This window comes from Muscardinus avellanarius (assembly GCF_963383645.1).
Source record: "Muscardinus avellanarius genome assembly, chromosome: 7".
NCBI lineage: Eukaryota > Metazoa > Chordata > Mammalia > Rodentia > Gliridae > Muscardinus > Muscardinus avellanarius.
In genome coordinates this window covers 87,956,418-87,976,943 of record NC_137793.1, presented here as the reverse complement: position 1 = coordinate 87,976,943, position 20,526 = coordinate 87,956,418, and the positions used below count along the sequence as shown (strand labels likewise).

Here is a 20,526-nt window from a genome sequence, read left to right as displayed (position 1 = left end):
GACAGTTGCAGTCTATTTTGGGAACCAAGGAGGCTTTGTTTTGTAAGGCCTCTATGCACTCTCAAATTTAACTGTGACACTGATCAACATCAGCCACTTTTGCCTTTGATATAGAGAGCGCAATATCAGTTACAGTAGAAAGATCATAGTGCTCTTGCTCTGTTTTATTAGTAAAAGACAGCATTTTGCCTTGGTGAAAGCTCATTCTTGCTAGAGAAATGTAGCATTCTTATTTTAGGAAGCTTACTACCTAGCAGTTTTTTTTTTTTGGAATAGTTCTTTCAGAATGATAATTAAGTCATTTCTCCATTTCTTAGGGAGCTTAGAACAAATCGTTACTTTAGTAATTGTGTGTCTTCAGGAATGCAAAATAGGAAGAAATGGATTTAAACCACATCAGAAGGAATTTGAGTTAAAGGCAAAGAAGAATATCCACATTGTTGTCACCAGTAACATCAAAAGCTTGTTTATCCTCCTCAAGAAAAAGAAAGCGCTCTCTCGTCTGGAAGGTTTATAATAGCTCTGGGTAGAGGCTTGGTGCTGGAGTCCATGGCCCTGGACAAGGTTTGCGGATGGGCAAGTGTGCTCGTCTACCAGGCTTCAGTTGGGGATGAGTCAGCAGCACAGCTGCACATGGAGTGGGCAGAAGGACATCTAAATTTAGTCATTATTCACTTGAGAAGGTTTTCAGGGGCCGCTCATCTCTTGTCCGTGCTTTAGTCATAGTCCTTCTTCTGAAGGCCAGAAAAGAATGGGGGTTGGGGAGGCGCGCCAAGGTATTTCACAAGAGTAAATGTCCCATAACTTGTTTGGCACTGCCTACAAGGATGGTTGTCTTCCAGCTTAACCATGGCACATACTGTTTTACTGATGGAGCTCTTGAATTTAGGAACCCATAGAAATCCGAATCTTAGGAAATTTTCTGAAGTTACACTTACAAACATGCTCCCAAATCTTGCCAATGCAAAGACATTTTTTTTTTTTTTTTTTTTTTTTTAGTGGTACTGGGGTTCCTGGAAGCCCTTCTACCTCCGGGCTACACTCCCAGACCTATTTTTACATTTTTATTTGGAAACAGGGTCTCCTAAGCCAGCGCGCGCGGCTGGCTTCGAACCTGTGCAATCCTCCTGTCTCTGCCTCCCAAGCGCGGGGATTACAAGTGTGCGCCACCACACCCGGCCAAAGACATTTTAAATTAAGCTATTTTCCTCCATAATGTACTAGAGGTGGAGGAAGGCTGTGATGGGGGGAGGAGTAAGTGCACTGTGTGTGAAGATTTTATCCTGGGGAAGCTGTTTGTTAAGCTGTTGGCTTAACAACAATGTCAGAAATTATTTTAGGAACTTACCTCCTTTAGTCCTCACAAGACCCTTTGTGGCAGGTGGTCTTCCCAGTACTGTGGATGAGTTTACTGTTGCTTAGGTGAGTTACCCCACTAAGAATTCCATGCATCAGCAGAGCTGGTCTGCAAACCCTGGTCTGTCTGACTTCAAAGCTGGTGCTTTTAGTGATATTGTCCTCTTCGTGGAGTCTTGGGGAATGATTTGACAGCAGGACTTTAAAATTCTTTGGTAATTGATGATCTGCCAAATTACATTTCAGATTAGGCCAGTTTTGTTTTCTTGTAGTATTAGGGATTGAACCCAGGGCCATTCTACCTCCAGGCTAACACTCCAGCCCTATTTTATTTTTATTTTGAAACAGGGTCTTCTAGGTCAATGAGAGTCTTACTAATTGCTGAGTCTGTCCTTGAACCTGCAATCCTCTTGCCTCAGCCTCCCAAGTATTGGAATTACAGGTGTGTACCACCACATTGGTTTAGGCCAGCTTTTTAATTTTTTATTGTTGTTTACTCAGGCTTCCTCACAATGTCATTCCCATAAAAATATTGTCTCAAAGATTTGAGATTTATAAGTAATAATGTCACAAAATTGAGTAAGAAGTGAACCAAAGTAGTGATGGGGTAAAGGAGATTGTGAAACAGAGGGAGATGTTAAGAGGGAATGGAAGAGTAGAGATAAATTTTCTCCCATTTGATATTTGTGCTATAGTACTAGGCTTATTTTAGGCCCTCTGGCATTTTTCTGCTGACATCTTCAAAGGGCAAAGAATGATCTTGAAAACAATGGCTTTGAAAAATCTTTCTGGTAGTAGTGTGGCCACAGGAGCAAAGTTTTTAGACTTCTTTCAGAGCCGAAGACATTTTCAATAAAACAAGAAGCAGTTGACCCAGCTATCCTGGGCCATACGGGGAACTTGGCACATTTGACTTGCTCAATATAGAAATTACTAAGCACAGAGTATATCTAGCAATCCCTGAAAACACAGTCTTCTCCTCCGGGCCCGGCCTTGCTGGCTCCAGACCTGGCTTCACCCCATGGCAGGCTCTGGGCCCGGCCTGCTGGCTCCAGATCTGGCCTCACCCCACGGCAGGTTCCAGGTCCAGCCTTGTTGGTTCCAGACCCGGCCTCGCCCTGCGGCAGACTCCAGGCCCTGCCTCGCTGGTCCAGACCCGGCCTCGCCCTGCGGCAGGGTCTGGGCCTGGCCTCGCTGGCTCCAGACCTGACCTCATCACCCGGCAGGCTCTGATTCCTGTCACTGTGGGCATGATGTTTCCAGAAGTTCCCATTTTTCCCTCCACACCCTTCCCCCCCCCATTTTAGTAGGAGAAAACAGCACGTGTCATTTGTAGACGCTGAAAGCCCAATTCCCTAGCAGCAATGGATTTTATCTCCCCACTGAAAGCAGAGGCTCACAGCCTCACCATGGAGAGCGAAATCCACTGCTCCAAGCACACCCTGACCTCCAGCGCAGCCCAGAGGAGTGCAGGGGTCATGAGCTGAGGTCCCTCAGGATACCAAGTGTAGCAAATCGGCCCAGCAATATGGGTGGGGCTCCCTCCGACTTGCCCTGGACATTTTTTTTTACATACTGTGTTTAGAATTCTTGCACATCGCCGGGCGTGGTGGCGCACGCTTGTAATCCCCGCGCTTGGGAGGCAGAGACAGGAGGATTGCGCAGGTTCGAAGCTAGCCGTGCGCGCTGGCTTAGTAGACCCTGTTTCCAATTTTAAAAATATAAAAATAGGTCTGGGAGTGTAGCCCGGAGGAAGAAGGGCTTCCAGGAACCCCAGTACCACCAAAAAAAAAAAAAAAAGAATTCTTGCACATGTGCGGCAAGAGCAGTCTACTTTTGGGGAGATATTTTCAAAAATTCAAGGTGGATTGGATCTGTCTGCCTCTCCCGAATACTGGCCGCTACCACTACCACCATTTTGGTCCATCTCTGCAAAACTTTTTCTTACATAGTATGTTGTCCAGAGTTCCTGAGTATATGGGGCAGGAACAGTCTACTTTTGGAGAGATTTCTTAAAAAATTCAAGGTGGATTGGATTGGATCTGTCTGCCTCTCCTGAATACTGGCTACCGCCACCACCTTCTTGGTCTCTCCTAGAGCATGTTGTTGTTAAGTATTCCTGTGCATGTGTGGCAGGAGCAATCTGCTTTCTGATCTTTTCTGGGATGTCCCTCCAAAAGTCACTTTTCTTGCATTGGTGGGAGCTGCGCTGCAGTCTTGCCTCTAATTCCGCCATTTTTCATTCTCTCTCCTATATTTAAGATAGGAAGTGATGATTGGAAATGTTTCTTTGTGTTGTCCCAATCAGCTATTAAATCAAAATCTGTTGTCCAGGGTTTCTCAGGGGGATGCATATCCTATTTAGCTGCTGCTAACCATCACCACTGTGGCCCTGGTCATTGCTGGAGTTGCAACTGCGGCCACCACCATCTTCCTCCCACTTCAGTATTTTTAAAGAAAACAGTACGTGTCTTTTTCAGGAGTTGGGGGCCCAAGTACTTAGTAGCAATGTGTTTTATCTCTCTGCCAAGAGCGGAGGCCCACAGCTTCACCACAGAGAGCGAGTTTTGCTGCTCCGAGTGTACCCAGCCCCAGCGCTGCTCAGAGAGCTCAGTGGCCAGGAGGCTCTTGGCTCCTGGGACACGTGGTGCCAGCCAACCTGATTATGTGGGGTTTCATCTGACACGCCTTGAACATTTTTCTTACATAGTATGTTGTCCAGAGATTCTGAGCAGGTGGGGCAGGTGCAGTCTACTTTTGGGGAGATTTCCTCAAAAGTTCAGGGTAGATTAGAATGATTCTACCTGCCTCTCCCCATACTGGCCACTGCTGCTGCTGCTGCCATCTTGGCCCTCCTCCTGAGCATTTTTCTTACATAGTATGTTTTCCAGAATTCCTGAGCGTGTGGGGCAGGAACAGTCTTTTTTTGGGGAGATTACTTCAACAGTTCAAGGTGGGTTGGATTGGATTTATCTAGCTCTTTCAAATACTGGCCACTGCCACTGTCTCTGCCCTCTTTGTCCGTCTCTTCTCTCTTATATTTTAGGTAGAAAGTCATGGCTATAAATGTATATGTTGTCCCAATCAGATTTGAAACCAAAATCTGATCTCCGGGGTTTCTCAGAGGAATACATGTGCTATTTGGCCATTGCCAGCTATTGTCATGGTTGGTAGTTGCAGTGGCTACTGCAGATGCTGTCATCTTGGCCCCTCCCTCAATATTTTTTAATAAAAGAAAACAGTATGTGTCTTTACAGGAATTGGGGGCCCAAGTACTTAGTAGCAATGTGTTTTATCTCCCTGCCAAGAGCAGAGGCCCACCGCTTCACTACAGAGAGCGGGTTCTGCTGTGGGTTCTGTTGCTTCGAACGCACCCAGCCCAGCGCTGCGTAGAGGAGTGCAGTGGCCAGGAGCGCCCTAGGCTCTCGGGATGCGTGGCGCAGGCCAACCCGACTATGCAGGGATCCACCTGACGCACCCCAAACATTTTTATTACATAATATGTTGTCCAGAGTTCCTGAGCATGTGGGGCAGGTGGGGAGATTTCCTCAGAAGTTCAGGGTAGATTAGAATGAATATACCTGCCTCTCCCCGATACTGGCCATTGCTGCCGCCACCGCCATCTTGGCCCTCCTCTCTGGTGCACACATTTAATCCCAGTACTTGGGAGGCTGAGACAGAGTGATTGCAGGCTTGAGGCCAAGTGTATTAACTTAGCAAGACTCTTTTTCAAAATAAGAAATAAAAAGGACTGAGGGTGTACCTCAGAGGTAGAATGTCTCTAGTTCAGCCCTTAGTAACACACACACACACACACACACACACACACACACACACACTGTTCTGTAAAAAGTGTCTAGTTCATTTTGTAACTCAAATGCATGCACATTTGCTTTTTTCTAGAAACAGCCATTCTTGGAGTATAGTAGAAGTGCTTCAAATATACTTTCCACTTTGTCACAGAAAATACTAAAATCAACACTCAGATTTAGATTTAATAAAATTAATAATTTTATGCTTAATCAAAATTAGTCTTAAATGGAAGGAATTGACCTTTTTGGTGCTGCTACCTTGATTTATGCTAAGGCATACACAAGCAGTTTTATCTACCATTGCTATTATTGTGAAAATCATTTTGATTTGATTAATGCTTCCTCAGTTAAAATTCTAACATTTATTTATTTATTTAAAGGAGGGGACTCATAGGCAATTTTTTAAGAAGTAGTCTCATTTGATTCTAGATATTGATTTATCCCAACTGTTTTGAAACCATCTAAGAGTGGAATAATGTTTACCGTTGTCAGTGTGATGGGCCTTCTGCCTCCTTTTTATTCTGTAGCTGAATCAAGACAGGCTCTTGGTTTTTGCAGATCTCATTGCTGTTTGTGACTGCTTCTTTTAGGTTTATGATAGGCCTAAGGCCTTTATTTAAAGAGCTTCTGGGTTCTATCCCTAATTACTACTGTGAGATGGGGCGATAAGAAACCCTCACTATCTATGACTACAGACATTCTTTGCCATGTTGTTTGAAGCCTTTCAGAAAAGAGATGAAAAGATAAAACATTTACTTCATTTGATATCATATCCTTATCCTTTCTTGCCAAAGCAGGGAACTTTCTACTCTTTATAGTCTTAAACTACAACCTCCCACTGAGAAAATTACATCTAATTGTATGTGATTATTTTCTTTTAAAATACTTAAGCAAGTCAGTGCTTATCAGATTTAGCATGTTTTTTTTCTTTTTATGTTATAATGATAAAACAGCTTACTTATTCCTAACACTTTAGAAATCACTTTCACAATTAATCCTATTAGTGTTATAAATAATTGTCCTATAGTACTTAGAGGTTTTGCTTTGGACACTTAATATGAAAGAGCTGGACATTACTGTATCATTAGAACTGCTGTGCGTTGTCAGTATACAGAGCAGTAGTGTCTGGCACATAGTAGAACAGAATTGGTACTTGTTGAATGAATGAATGGACTTTTCTTTTCAGGCCTGTATTGATGAAAATTTGGACATGGTGAAGTTTCTGGTGGAGAACAAAGCCAATGTAAACCAGCAAGACAACGAAGGCTGGACACCCCTTCACGCAGCAGCTTCCTGTGGCTATCTCAACATAGCAGAGTGAGTTTCTGTGTGGGTTTGGTAGGAATAGCTTTTGTTTCTCCTCTGCTCTGAAGAATGTGACATTCATAAATAGCTATATCTTTATTACAAATCACAAATACAGAAAATTGATTATTTCAAGAGATAACTGTGATACTGTTGTACTTAGCTGAGAAATTCATTATTTCTTAGTTGAAACTTTTTATTTGCTTCTGTTTTTATATAATTTGTATTTGCTAGGATATGCAGAGGTAGCTTCTGTCTGGTACACTGTCAGGGTTCACTTCTAAACAGCAATAGCACAGTACACATATGAGGTAGTCCTGGAGATTTTTTTCTGACAGCTTTGTAAACCTATTTTTAAAAAATTTAGTGCTTAACCTGGGCGTGGTGGTGCACACTTGTAATCTCGGCATTTGGGAGGCTGAGACCAGAGGACCATGGTTCGCGGACAGCCTCAGCTACTTAGTGAGGCCCTCTGCAAGATAAAGAGGCCCTCTGTTTCAAGATAAAGAATAAAAAATAGGGCAGGAGGTGTAGCTGGGAGGTTGAATGTCCCTGGGTTCCATCCCCAGACCCGCAATAAATAAATAAATAAATAAATAAATAAATAAATAAATAAAATTAGTGCTTAATACAAACAAAAGCAGAAAATACTTGGCATGCTTGTATTTAATAGCAGAAGAAGTTGCCTACACGTGCTGAAGGAAGGAAAGGTAGTAATTGGCATGTGCTCTCCAGATTGGTTGAATGGGCACCTTTAATAAGATACATTAGTGTCTACTCCATGACAACTAGTTGCTCTTTCCCTGGGCAGAAGAATCCTGGCCACACAGTGCCTGAGATATAAGAGGCACTAAATAAATGTTTGTTGCAGGAAAGAATGTTGAGGGGTTATTTTTAAATAGAAAAGAGGCTTTGGCAGTTGGAACATCTTTAACATAAAGGAACTGAATATATTCTAGATGAGATTAAATTTAGATTGATAAGGTAATTCCTTAAATAAAATTATGATATTCTATGGTCTTTTGAAAATTAGATTGTTTGTTTTAAGAGATTTTTCAAAAATATGATTAGTGCTACATTATACTTATCTTATTCAGCAAATATCAGGGAGAATTATGTTGGCAACCACACAGAGGTCTGAGAAGGGCTTCCCACAGTATCTGATTTGCCCATGTTTCCTGGGCAGAGCTTGGGCTTGTTGTTGAGCCAGGGATGTTCAGAGGGGCAAGAAAAACAAAGGGAGAGTCAGGGTCAGAGAAACAGTAGGTAGCAGCACGGGTGCTTGATCAGGCTTCTTATTCTAAAAGTAGACGAGTAGGTAAGTCCCATAGCTAAAAGAAATGAAAAGTGTAGTCTGTTTTCCTCTTCATTCCTTATTCTGTTCTGAATTAGTATAAGTCAGTCACCTGTTCATACCCTGGACTGTCCCCATTTCAGAGTCTCACAAGAAAGGCTCTGATTGGGTGAATTCATTCAACCCCTCCCCCATGACACTCCTGAATGGCATGGAGCTGTAAAACTGTCTTCTGTATTTCTATCTTTTTAACAAACTTTTTTTTTTTTTTTCCGGTGGTACTGGGGATGGAACCCTTCTACCTCTGGGTTATACTCCCAGACCTATTTTATATTTTATTTGGAAAACAGGGTCTCTTAAGCCAGCAAGGCTGGTTTCGAACCTGCTTGATCTTCCTGTCTCCACCTCCCAAGTGCGGGGATTGCAAGCATGTGCCACCACGCCTGGCTTTTAATAAATTCCTTTAAATCTTAAAAAAAAAAAAAAAAAAGGAAATGTAAGAGTTAAGGGTGGCTTCCTTGTCAATTTTTATTTTACTTAAACATTTATCTAAGAAAAAGAAGCTGGTGTGGTGGCACATGCTTCTAATCCCAGCACTCCGCAGGCTGAGAGAGAAGGATCACAGGTCCACAGCCAGCCTCTTAGCCCTCCGTAACTTAGTGAGACCCTGTTTCAGAAATTTAAAAGTAGGGCTGGGAATGTCGCTCAGAAGTAGAATGTCCCTGGATTCAATTTTTGTGTACAACCACAAAAAAAAAAGACATTTTGTTTCCCATTACTGATATTTTATTGTGTTCAGGTGAACTGTTTGTGGTATTTAAGCTTCCAAATATTACTGTATTCAATAATTCACTTTTGTTTTTATTTTTTAACTTTTCTAATGAGAGCTTATGTTTAGAATTAGGGTCACCTGTGTTGGCATTATCTGCCTGCCGTGAAGTAAATCTTTATTTTTTTATTTCACACACACACACACATACACAGAGTTTTTTGTGGTACCAGGGATGGAACCCAGGGGCTTTCTACACCTGGGCTACACTCCCAGACCTATTTTCTATTTTATTTGGAAATAGGGTCTCACGAAGTTGCTGAGAGCCTCATTAAGTAGCTGAGGCTGGCTTCGAACCTGTGCGTTCCTCCTGTCTTAGCCTCCTAAATTTTGGGATTACAAGCATGCGCCACCACGCCCGGATTATAATATACTTTTAAAACAGGGTCTCAGTAAGTAGTTGAGGGCCTGGCTAAGTCACTGAGGCTGACCATGAAGTTGTGATCTTTCATACCTCAACCTCCCAAGTCCTGGGATTATAGGCTTGTGCCACCACACCTGGTGTATAGTGCTTTTAAAATTTCATCTTTAAGCTGGGTGTGGTGGTGCATGCTTGTAATCCCAATACTTGGGAGGCTGAGACAGGAGGATTGTACAGGTTCAAAGCCAGCCTCAGCTACCTAGTGAGGCTCTCAGCAACTTAGTGAGACCCTGTTTCCAAATAAAGTATAAAATAGGTCTGGGAGTATGGCCTAGAGGTAGAAAAGTCCCTGGGTTCCACCCCCAGTACCACACATACACACTCAAAAAAGTCATCTTTATGGATAAACACAGTTCCTTTGGAAATAAGTTTAAAATTCAGCAATCTCTAGCTCAAGTACTTTCTTTTCTTTCTTTCTTTCTTTTTTTCTGTCCTGCAGTACTAGGGATGGAATCCAGGGACATTCTACCTCCTTAGCTCTGTTTTTTTAATTGTTTATTTATTTATTTATTTTTAAATTCTTTCTTTTTTCATTTATTTGTTTATTTTTTGGTGGTACTGGGGATGGTACGCAGGGGCATTCTACTGCTGAGCTATACCTCCAACCCTATTTTTAATCTTTTATTTTGAAACAGGGTCTCACTGAGTTGCAAAGGGCCTCACTAAGTAACTGAGGCTGTCTGCGAACTGCAATCCTCCTGTCTCAGCCTCAAATGCTGAGATTACAAGCGTGCACCAACACGCCCAGCTCAAGTATTATCTTGAATGAAGAAAATCTCTCAATTACTGTTTCCTCATACAAATTATTACAAATTAGGCAAATGAAAATCTGATCATTAGTTTTGATGATTAGACCAGAATTCATTGGACAGGTGGGATGGCCTTCTTTAATTTCTCTTTTATTATACATATCATTATTAGACAGGTTTTGATTTTGCTTTCATTATTTATTAGTAACATGTAATTTTTTTTCTACTACTAGGGATAGAAGTCAGGGACTTGTACATGCTAGACAAATTCTCTCCTACTCAGCTATATAACCCCAACTTATTTTATTTATATTTTGAGACAGAGTCTTACTAAGTGGCCCAGGCTGGCCTTGAACTGAAGATTCTCCTACCTCAGCTACAAGAGCAGATGAAATTACAGGCAGTAGCTATCACACCTGGCTGTAGTTTTATACAATAGAAAACACTTTTGTTTTTTTTTTTTTGTATTATTCAGTTGGTTGTTTTACCTCAGAGTCAATGAAGAATGTTTTAGGTATGATCAGCCCTTGGTCATCTTGTCATTTTCTTTTTTGTATCTGATAGATAATATACTTCAAACTCTTATTTCCAGGATCATTAGGAACTCTTAACTTTCAAAGAAGTAGAGTTGAATAAAAGGTAAACTGGCTTTCCAGGAAAAATCCACGTATATCCTATTTCACATTTTGTGATAATCTTTTTATATTTGTACTCAGTGTGGTATATCAAAAGGATAGTTAGAGGTATGTATGTATATATATATATATATATTTGTGGTATTAAAGATTGAACCCAGGGCATTGTACTTGAGCTACCCCCCAGTCCCTTTTATTTTATTTTAAAATGGTCTCACTAAGTTACAATGCACTGGCCTCAAACCTGTGATTCTCCTGTCTCAGCCTCCCAAGTACTGGGACTACAGGCATGCCCAACTATTTTTTCTTCACTTTAATTTGAGTGTAGACTTAATTAGCTAGGCGTGTTTACATTTTTATTATGAATAGTGTGTAACTTAGAAGTATCAGATAGACCCAAGGGTAGAACATTTAGTTTGGCTTTATAATTTCTTGAGGTGCTAATTTATTCAGTTTTTTTCTTAATACATTCCATTTTATTTTTTCCCTTAAAGCAGTAGTAGAAAGACCTTTTTTTTAAAATCAATAATGTACTTCTAAGGATAGAATTATTTTCTAAGTACATATGTATTGAGATAGCTATTTCTAATCTTCTATTTTATTTATTTATTTATTTATTTATTTATTTATTTAGTGGTACTGGGGTTCCTGGAAGCCCTTCTACCTACAGGCTACACTCCCAGACCTATTTTTACTTTTTTATTTGGAAACAGGGTATCCTAAGCCAGCGCGTGTGGCTGGCTTCGAACCTGCGCAATCCTCCTGTCTCTGCCTCCCAAGCGCGGGGATTACAAGCATGTGCCACCACGCCCAGCTATTTCTGATCTTCTAGACAGCAATAAGCGTTCTTAGGGTAAAGTAGATACTATTTCACAGGTTGATATTTGTTTTTGCTCAAGTAAAAGTGTAAAACTAAAGAAGCATTTATTTACTTATTTATTTATGCATGCATGCTGGGAATTGAACTCAGGGACATTCTACCTTCTTTACGACACTGTTTATGTTTTAAAAAAGCTCTCACTAAGTTTCTCAGAGTCTGGCTAAGTTGCTGAGGCTGACTTCAAACCTATAATCCTCCTGTCTCAGTCTTACAAGTACTGGCATTACAGGCATGTACCACTGTGCCTAGGTTTTTTCCCCCCTCTAAAACTGGGGAAAATGGAAAATTGGAGAGCCAGATTACTTTCTAGAAACCAGTCTTCTTGATCATGGCTCCAAGAACATGTTAGAAAAAGCAAAAGCCCATGTACTTGAGTGACATTGTGCCTAATCCAGTAAGGGGTGGATGAATGTTAGAGCACAGTGATCAAGGCATTTCACGAATTCAAGCAATATTTATGGAGTGCCAAGAGGAAAGATGAAGCATTAGATGCCCTGGTGTGATAATAGTGAGGGGACACAGTTGTTCTTCCGTAGCTTTCCATGATCGAGTGGTTGCATCAAGCTATAATATGTGTCATGACTGAAGTTAAAGTCATGGGAGGGTTGGGGGAGAGGGTAGTGTTAAAGGAAGGAGAGAATTCAAATGGTAAGAACACGCAAAGGCTTGTTGAAGGCAAAAACATTTTGAATGGTTCTTGAACAATGTGAAAGGTGTCTACAAGGGAAAAGAGAAGGGATTGTGTTCCCTTGAGTTGGAAGAAACAACTTGAGCTAAGGAGGGAGCTGGGTGAGAGTGGACTGTGTTGGAAAATAGTAAGTGGCTTGCCATACAGTTTAAGCTAACAGGCATTTATTGTGTGCTTATTATGTATATTATTTATATTTTGATTTTTTCAGGGTAAGAAGGTATAGTTCAATTGTTTCCTTGGCCTGAGGGGAAGAAATCAGAAGAGAGGAGCTATTGAATTTGGAAAAATGAAGGGGCAATTGATAGATAGAGTTAAGAAAACAGATAGAGGGAGTTAACTTGGAATTGAATAGGGTCTGTCTTCCTCTAAGATTGTGAAGGAAAGAAGGAGATAGTTGAAAGTTAGATGAATTGTGAATGCCTTTGAGTTTTATGTATATGTAATTGATTTATAAATGAACAAGCACTTACTGAGGCCCTATATTATACTAGATATCAGGCACTGAAAAAGCAAAATCATGGTATTAATGTAATTTTTTTTTTTGTGGTACTGGGGATGGAACCCAGGGGCATTGTACCTCCGAGCTACACCCACAGCCCTATTTTTTAGTCTTTTTAGTTTTGAAACATGGTCTCACTGAGTTGCAGAGGGCCTTGCTAAGTAGCTGAGGCTGTCCGCCAACCGTGATCCTCCAGTCTCTGTCTCCCAAGTGTTCGCCACCACACCCGGCTTTATTCTAATTCTTATTGTTTCTTCTCTACTAACTCTGAATGCAGTGCTTATATATTGATTTTTTAAAAATTTCATACAGTATCTAAAATATGGTTCTTTGAACATAAAATATGTTCTTTGAACAATTGAATATTTAAATATTCAATAAATATTTATTAAATTATTGAGTGGACTGAAGTCTAATTTGCAGTTATTCTATCCCCTTTAACCACCTCTGAGAATTTGATAGCACTCCCAGCATTATTGGGGTTCTCACTGACTCAAAAGTACTTTGATCTAGAGAAAAGGTGAAGTAGACATGACTTCAGAAGCCCAAGACCAAGTCTGCCATTGGTCAGCTATGTTATTTTGAGAAAGTTGCTTAACATATATAAATTGCAGCTTCTTAAGATAGGGGTAAGAGTATCCACATTGCCTACTTTATGACTAAGACTAATGACATATTTATGAAAATATTTTGAAAATAAAAAAGGAACTTTTAAGGCATTGAAGCTATTAGCTTTTTCTTCTTTGGATTCAAGTATCCTATGTGGATTTAAATGGAGGAGCTACATCTGAATATGTGTAAAAGTATAAATATAGCATAATTAACCTGCACACTCATTGTTGGGAGGGGAGGGGAACGGGGGGGAGCACCAAGCACAGTCTAAATATATACCATTTTCAATATGTTCCACATATAGATAAAATTAAAAATTTAAAAAAGAAACTTATCTCAAGATTCACTAGAAAAAATGGTTGTACAAAATATAGGTATAGGTATAAGATTTCACTATAGTAACAACGACAGTAGACTGACAATTTTCTTACCTTTATCTAATTTATTATATATGTGCTTTGGCAGTTCTGGGGAAGAGTCTACATTTGGAGGATATACATTGCTCTACTGTGAGGTGAATAGAGATCTTTCAGCTTCTTTTAAAAAATAAAATATAACTATATAGCATTTTAATACTTTTCTTAAGTAATTTAGTTTTTTCTAAGTAGAGAAGATTTCATGTAGCATGGAAAAAGTTATCATGAGAATTACTTATTTAATAGCATCTAGGAGCTCTCACATACTTAATATTACAAATCCGTAAGTCTTTTTGGAAATCTTATTTGGACCTCAGGGACGGCAGGTGTGTTTTAAGGGCCTCATGGTATTTACAAAATCCTTATTGTCTTTAGAAAGTCTCTGCCTCTCCACTGGGAGTGAGATGGTGGGGTTTGGAATATAAACATGAAGGAAATCCTTTGTTGACATTGCTTTTGTTAGGGAATGGAGAAACCTCCATTCCTAATTTCTGAAGACTAAGGGGGCTGGAAATTAATAGTGGAACACCTTATCTAGGACCATATTTAAAGCTCCCAAATAACCTTGTTCTGCATTGAACTCCAGATGCATGAGTATAAATTGATATTAGGTTGGTGGAGATAATATTGATTCTGCATCTTGTTGCACAGGTATTTTATTAACCATGGAGCCAGTGTGGGCATGGTGAATAGCGAAGGTGAGGTCCCTTCTGATCTTGCAGAAGAGCCAGCCATGAAGGATCTTCTTCTGGAGCAAGTAAAGAAGCAAGGTAACTTAGGGAAAATGTGAGACCAGGAGAGACTCCCACACTCCCCTCTACAGAAAATAATCTATTTGCTGTGTGGAGCTTTTGGTCATCATGACAGGAAGGGATCAGATCTGTCTGTGTAGCATTAATCATCAATTACCAGCACCATGTATCCCTTTAATAGCTCATACAAGAAGAGGCCAGATGCCAAAAGAATGACTAATCATTCCTTGTTTTTGCCATTCTGAGGCTGTATACCCACTGTATCTTTAGAAGTGACTTGATAAGGACTGTGAACAGTTCTTATTATATATATATACATAGTGTCAGATTTGTTGCACATTGTAGAGTCCAAAGAAAGGATAGGATACAGTGTGGCCAGTTCATTTTGTGACTTGCATCTTTTATGATTTGAACTAAAATAATGCAGTAAATATATTTATTATAACCTGAATCTTTAGTTGAGCTGACCATGAATAATTATTCATGTAGTTTGTTGAGGGGAATATCCTAATTTAGAAAAATATACTCTAAAAACCTTCTTCTTTCTTTTTTTTTTTTTCTTTTCTTTTTTCTGGGTATTGAACGCAGGGACAGTCTTCCTCCAAGTTATACTCAGCCCAGGTCTTTTTGTCTTTGTATTTTTTATTTTGAAACAGGATCTCACTAAGTTGCTGAGGCTGGCCTAGAACGTGCAATCTTCCTATCTCAGCCTCCCAAGTTCTGGTATTATAGGCATGTGTCATCACACCTGGTTTAAAAATGTTCATTCTTATTTTGTAATTTTAGAAGAATTCATTTCAGGGAATGGGGTGGGATTCTCCTATGGAGGTTTCTGTGTACTTTTAATTACATCAAACAAAATGACACCAGGCAGAGAGCAGGTAAGTCCCATCTGCTGGAACCATCACAAAACTGGACTTGATTTAGGGAGTGGGTTGATGGGATGGAGAAGAGGGTTCTGCTAAACAACCTGTTCCACAATTTGCAATTCATCCCAAAAGATATAGCTCCTGTGGCCCTTCTTTTTAGAACAGGCAGCCCAAATCTGGCCATACTACTTATTTGCAAGCTGCTTTTGCAGTTAGCAGAGTTGAGTCTGATAGACCCAATGACCAACAAACCTGGAAATACTTAATATCTAGCCCTTTATAGAAAATGTGCTGACTTACCTTAAAATATTGATATTCCATGTCAACAACTGTTGCTTTTATTGCATTCGGTATATAGTTTTTGTGCTCTCTTGAAGAATTTTGTGCTAAGTTTACTCTCCCATCCCACTCAGTTTTGCTCCTAAGATATGTTTTATGATTTACAAATAACTTTTTTGTGTATATGGTACTGGGGATTGAACCCAGGGCCAGTCTGCCTATGAGCTACACCTAGCCCTATTTTTTTTTTTTTTTTTTGGTGGTACTGGAGTTCCTGGAAACCCTTTTACCTCCAGGCTGCACTCCCCTCACTAAGTTGCAAGGGCCTCACCAAGTAGCTGAGGCTGGCTGCAAACCCATGATCCTTCTGTCTCAGCTTCCCAAGTGCTGGGATTACAAGTGTGCAGCACCACACCCAGCTACAAATAACTTGTTTTGGCGGTACTGGGGATGGAATTTAGGGGCATTCTACAACCAAGCTATACCCCCAGCCCTATTTTTTGTTCTTTATTTTGAAACAGGGTCTCACAGAGTTGTAAAGGGCCTCACTAAGTAGCTGAGGCTGTCCTCAAATCGTGATCCCCCTGCCTCACCCTCCCAAATGCTGGGATTACAAGCATGCACAGCCACGCCCAGCTACAAATAACTTTTTAAACCAGTTTTTAGAAATAGTTTTGAGTTGGGCATGGTGACACATACTTGTAATCCCAGTACTTGGGGGTTTGAGACAGGAAAATCACAAGTTTGACGCCAGCCTCAGCTACTTAGCAAGGTTCTCAGCAACTTAATGATATCCTATTTTTAAAAAAAAATAGTAATAATTTTGGTTTGAGAATCCACCTTTTCTCTTTTAATTCATGAGTTTTAAGGAACATGCTTTATTGAAACAAACATTAATATGCATGACTAACTTTGCAGTACTGTTAACTTTTTTTAGTGTATGGAGTTCTAGTCTATTACAAATAGGTTTCTTCTTTACCTATCCCTCTCTCCAGATCAGAGGGACAATCCGTAGGTTGTTCACAGTTTTTTCATTTAAGAGCTGAAAGGAAACAGACCAAGCATCGATGCAGACTTCTACTGAGTATAAAACTCTTTGAATAGGCATGTTTTGAGACATTTCATAAGATGAGAAATCCCCCACCTGAGCCTCTCCTCACTGGCATAGATATCGGAGCTGTTGGCTAAAGGAAGGGATTCTTGGAACATTTTCAGGATGCTTTTATATTCTACATTCCCTTGAACTAGACAAGGATTTTGTTGTTGTTTTGTTCTTTTTTTTTTCTTTTTCTGTAGTACTGGGGATGGAACCCCAGGGCCATTCTACCTCCAAGTTACACCCCAACCCTATTTTTCATTCTTTATTTTGAAACAGGGTCTCACTGAGTTGCAAAGAGCCTCACTAAATAACTGAGGCTGTCCGTGAACTGAGATTCTCCTGTCTCAGCCTCCCAAATGCTGGGATTACAAGCGTGCACCACCATGCCCACCTGTTGTTCTTTTTTTTTAATTGGTGCATTGTAATCAAACATGACATTGGAATATAAGATTTGAGAGGATATACAAGCACACATCATCCAATTTGCCCTCATCCAATCCCCATCCCATTCCCTCCCCCTCCTTTGATCCCAGGTTTGATTGGTGAATATCTTTGATACATTTGTTTACGTACCTCCTGAGTTTTAAAGAGGTTCCATCCTCCCCCATCCCATCCCCTTTGACTGGTCACCTTAATTGCTTCTCTATAGAGCCCTTTCTGCAACTCGACCTCCTCCTGTTACCCCTTTCCTCCTAGATTTTGCTCGTTAGGGGAAGCATCTGGTTTTTACTTTCTGTGATATTTCTCTGTGCATGCCACATTGCAAGTTCCGATCCCACTCTTGATGTCTCCAGTAGAGGTCTGGCCACCCGGAGGACTCTGATCCCGACCTTGCTGGCTCCAGCACCGGCCTTGCCTCATAGGAGGCCCCGATCCTGGCATTGCTGGCCCCCACACCAGCTTAACCCCTCGACTGGCTCCAATCCTGGCCCCGGAGCCCCAGCACCAGCCTTGCCTCATGGCTGGCTCCTATCCCAGCCTTGCTAACCCCGGCACCAGCCTAACCCCTTGGCAGGCTCTGATCCAGACCTCGGAGGCCCCAGCACCGGCCTTGCCTCACAGCAGGCTCTGATCCCGGCCTTGCTGGTCCCGGGACCGGCCTAACCCCTTGGCAGGCTCCGATCCCGGCCTCGGAGGCCTCAGTAGCAGCCTTGCCTCACGGCGGGCTCCGATCCCAGCCTCGCTGGCCCTGCACCGGCCTAACCCCTTGGCAGGTTCCGATCCAGGCCTCGGAGGCCCCAGCACCGGCCTTGCCTCACGGCTGGCTCCGATCCCGGCCTTGTTGGCCCCGACACCGGCCTAACCCTTCGGCAGGCTCCGATCCAGACCTCGAAGGCCCCAGCACTGGCCTTGCCTCACGGCAGGCTCCAATCACGGCCTCGGAGGCCTCAGTAGTGGCCTTGCCTCACAGCAGGCTCCAATCCCGGCCTTTCTGGCCCCGGCATTGGCCTTACCCCTTGGCAGGCTCCGATCCAGGCCCCCAGCACCGGCCTTGCCTCATGGCAGGCTCTGATCCTGGCCTCGCTGGCCCCGGCACCGGCCTAACCCCTCGGCAGGCTCCGATTCTGGCCTCAGAGGCCTCAGTAGTGGCCTTGCCTCATGGCAGGCTCAGATCCTGGCCTCGCTGACTCTGGCACTGGCCTAACCCCTCGGCAGACTCCTATCCTGGCCTCGGAGGCCCCAGTACCGGCCTTGCCACATGGCAGGCTACAATCCCGGGCTCGCTGGCCCCGGCACCGGCCTTTCTCCTTGGTAGGCTCCAATCCCAGCCTCGGAGACCCCAGCACTGGCCTTGCCTTGTGGCAGGCTACGATCCCAGCCTTGCTGGCCTCAGAACCGGCCTAACTCATCGGCAGGCTCCAATCCAGGCCTCAGAGACCCCAGCACCAGCCTTTCCTCACAGCAGGCTCTGCTTCTGGCCTCGCTGGCCCCAGCACCGGCCTTGCCTCATGGCAGGTTCCGAACCCGGCCTTGCTGACCCTGGCACTGACCTAACCCCTCGGCAGGCTCCTATCGTGACCTCAGAGGCCCTAGTACCAGTCTTGTCTAATGGTAGGCTCCGATCCTGGCCTTGCTGGCCCCAGAACCAGCCTTGCCTCATGGCAGGCTCCAATCCTGATCCTTCTGGGGGGGCAGGCATGCCCCATTGGACCCCGCCCAGGGCCCAGGGCCTTGCAGCTGGGACCTTCAGACCTTCTGGGGGGCAGGTGTGCCCTGCTTGACCCCCGCCTGTGGGCCCAGGGCCTTCTGGCCTGCCTAGGTCCTTCTGGGGGGGCAGGCATGTGCTCCTGGACCCCCGCTTGGGGGCTCAGGGCCCTGCCGCCCGGCCTGGTCTGAACTTTCCCCAAGGGCAGGCGTGCCCGCTCAACCTGCCCAGGGGCCTAGGGTCCTGCGGCCTGGCCCGGTCCTTCTGGGGGCCAGGTGTGCCCCGCTCGACCCCAGCCCGGGGGCCCAAGGCCCTGTGGCCCGGCCCGGCCTGAACCTTCCTGGGGGCAGGCGTGCCCACTCAATCCCCGCCTGGGGGCCCAGCCTTTACCTTCCCAGGGGCAGGTGTGCCCCCTCTACCCAGGGGCCAAGGGCCCTGCGGCCTGGCCCGGCCCGGCCTGAACCTTCCCGGGGGCAGCGTGCCCACTTGATCCCCGCCTGGGGACCCCCCCTTTTTTTAACTGTAGACCACCTACTCATCTTCAGATTATTACATATAGATTCAGGTCATCATATTTACCCACTATGGAACCAGCTTTAGAGGTAGTTAATTTTTTAAACTGTGTGGTACCTGAAATCAAGATTTTGATACCATTCTTATGGTGTTATGAATGGAAACGAAAAACAGACGGGGACCAAGAATATCAGCGTTCTTGTGGCAGTCCTTTCACTAATGTGCTTGGTGGCCTCAAGCGAGGAGTCGAACCTTTGTCTTTACTTTCTCATTTGGGAAATGGGGATATTTATCACAAAGGACTGCTGGGAAACTAAACTCACACAAAATGTCAAAAACATTTTGAAGTTTGTAGCCTTGCACACATAATATAGAGTAAAAATAATGCCCCCTTTGATTTTTATGTTCTATTGAAAGTTATTTTAGGCATGTTTCCTTAATAGATCTGTATCACATAATACGTAGTTTAATGATTTAGCTCTAATAGTAAGACTACTAATGTATGTACAAACACTATTACTCTTCTAAATTTGATGAATCTACAACTTGATAACTAAACTGTTATTTGTGGCTATCCTTATGATGTATTTTGATTCTCAGGAAAATAGTCTGTCAGACTTACATGGAGTGTTAGTAATGTTGGCTGCCTGGTATCTGGCTTTTGTAGGTGTTGATCTAGAGCAGTCAAGAAAGGAAGAAGAGCAACAGATGTTGCAGGATGCCCGCCAGTGGCTCAACAGTGGGAAAATAGAAGACGTGAGGCAGGCTCGCTCCGGGGCCACAGCTCTCCACGTGGCTGCTGCCAAGGGCTACTCTGAAGTCCTCAGGTATTGTCCATTTACATCCATCAGGAGTTTGGTTTACTGGGAAAAAGACAAGATGGATTCTGGAAACAGGATGAATTCAGTTTGCAGCTGCAGTGTGTTTCCTTTTTTGTGGCATTCTGTTTGAGCATGCTTTTTTTGTTCTTTACATTTTGCTAGTGTTCCTCCATGGGTAATTTCCTGTCCCCTACCATCCCTCTGGCTTCTCACTGACATGTATGATGTGGAACAGAATTAAGGCCACTGACCTTTTCCAGGTCTATGAATTGGTAATTAAGTCCCCTACAACTCTTTCTTTTCTGACATGTCATACAGGACAGACTTTTGATCATTAAGTATGTGTGTATCTGTGTGTATCTGTGTGTGTTAGTGTTACCAGGGACATTCTACTTCTGGCCCCCATTGCTTTTTTATGTATATATGTGTATATTTATTTGTGTTTTGTGGTACTAGGGGTAGAACCCAGGGGCACTCTACTTCCGAGCTATACCCCCAGACCTATATTTTATTCTTTATTTTGAAATAGGGTCTCACTGTATTGCCAA

The 20,526-nt window shown here is 42.9% G+C and overlaps 1 protein-coding gene across 8 annotated transcripts in view; it reads left to right on the top strand.

The window, feature by feature from the left end:
• Window positions 1-20,526, top strand: part of PPP1R12B (protein phosphatase 1 regulatory subunit 12B) — a gene marked incomplete at both ends in the record, with an annotated part of 232,936 nt that overhangs the window by 50,694 nt on the left and 161,716 nt on the right. For all 8 annotated transcript variants that reach the window (XM_080698454.1, XM_080698453.1, XM_080698449.1 and 5 more), the window contains 3 exons: window positions 6,355-6,485; window positions 14,151-14,269; window positions 19,825-19,984. In XM_080698454.1, coding sequence (XP_080554580.1) covers window positions 6,355-6,485; window positions 14,151-14,269; window positions 19,825-19,984 — 410 coding nt within the window. The remainder of the gene's footprint in view (window positions 1-6,354; window positions 6,486-14,150; window positions 14,270-19,824; window positions 19,985-20,526) is intronic.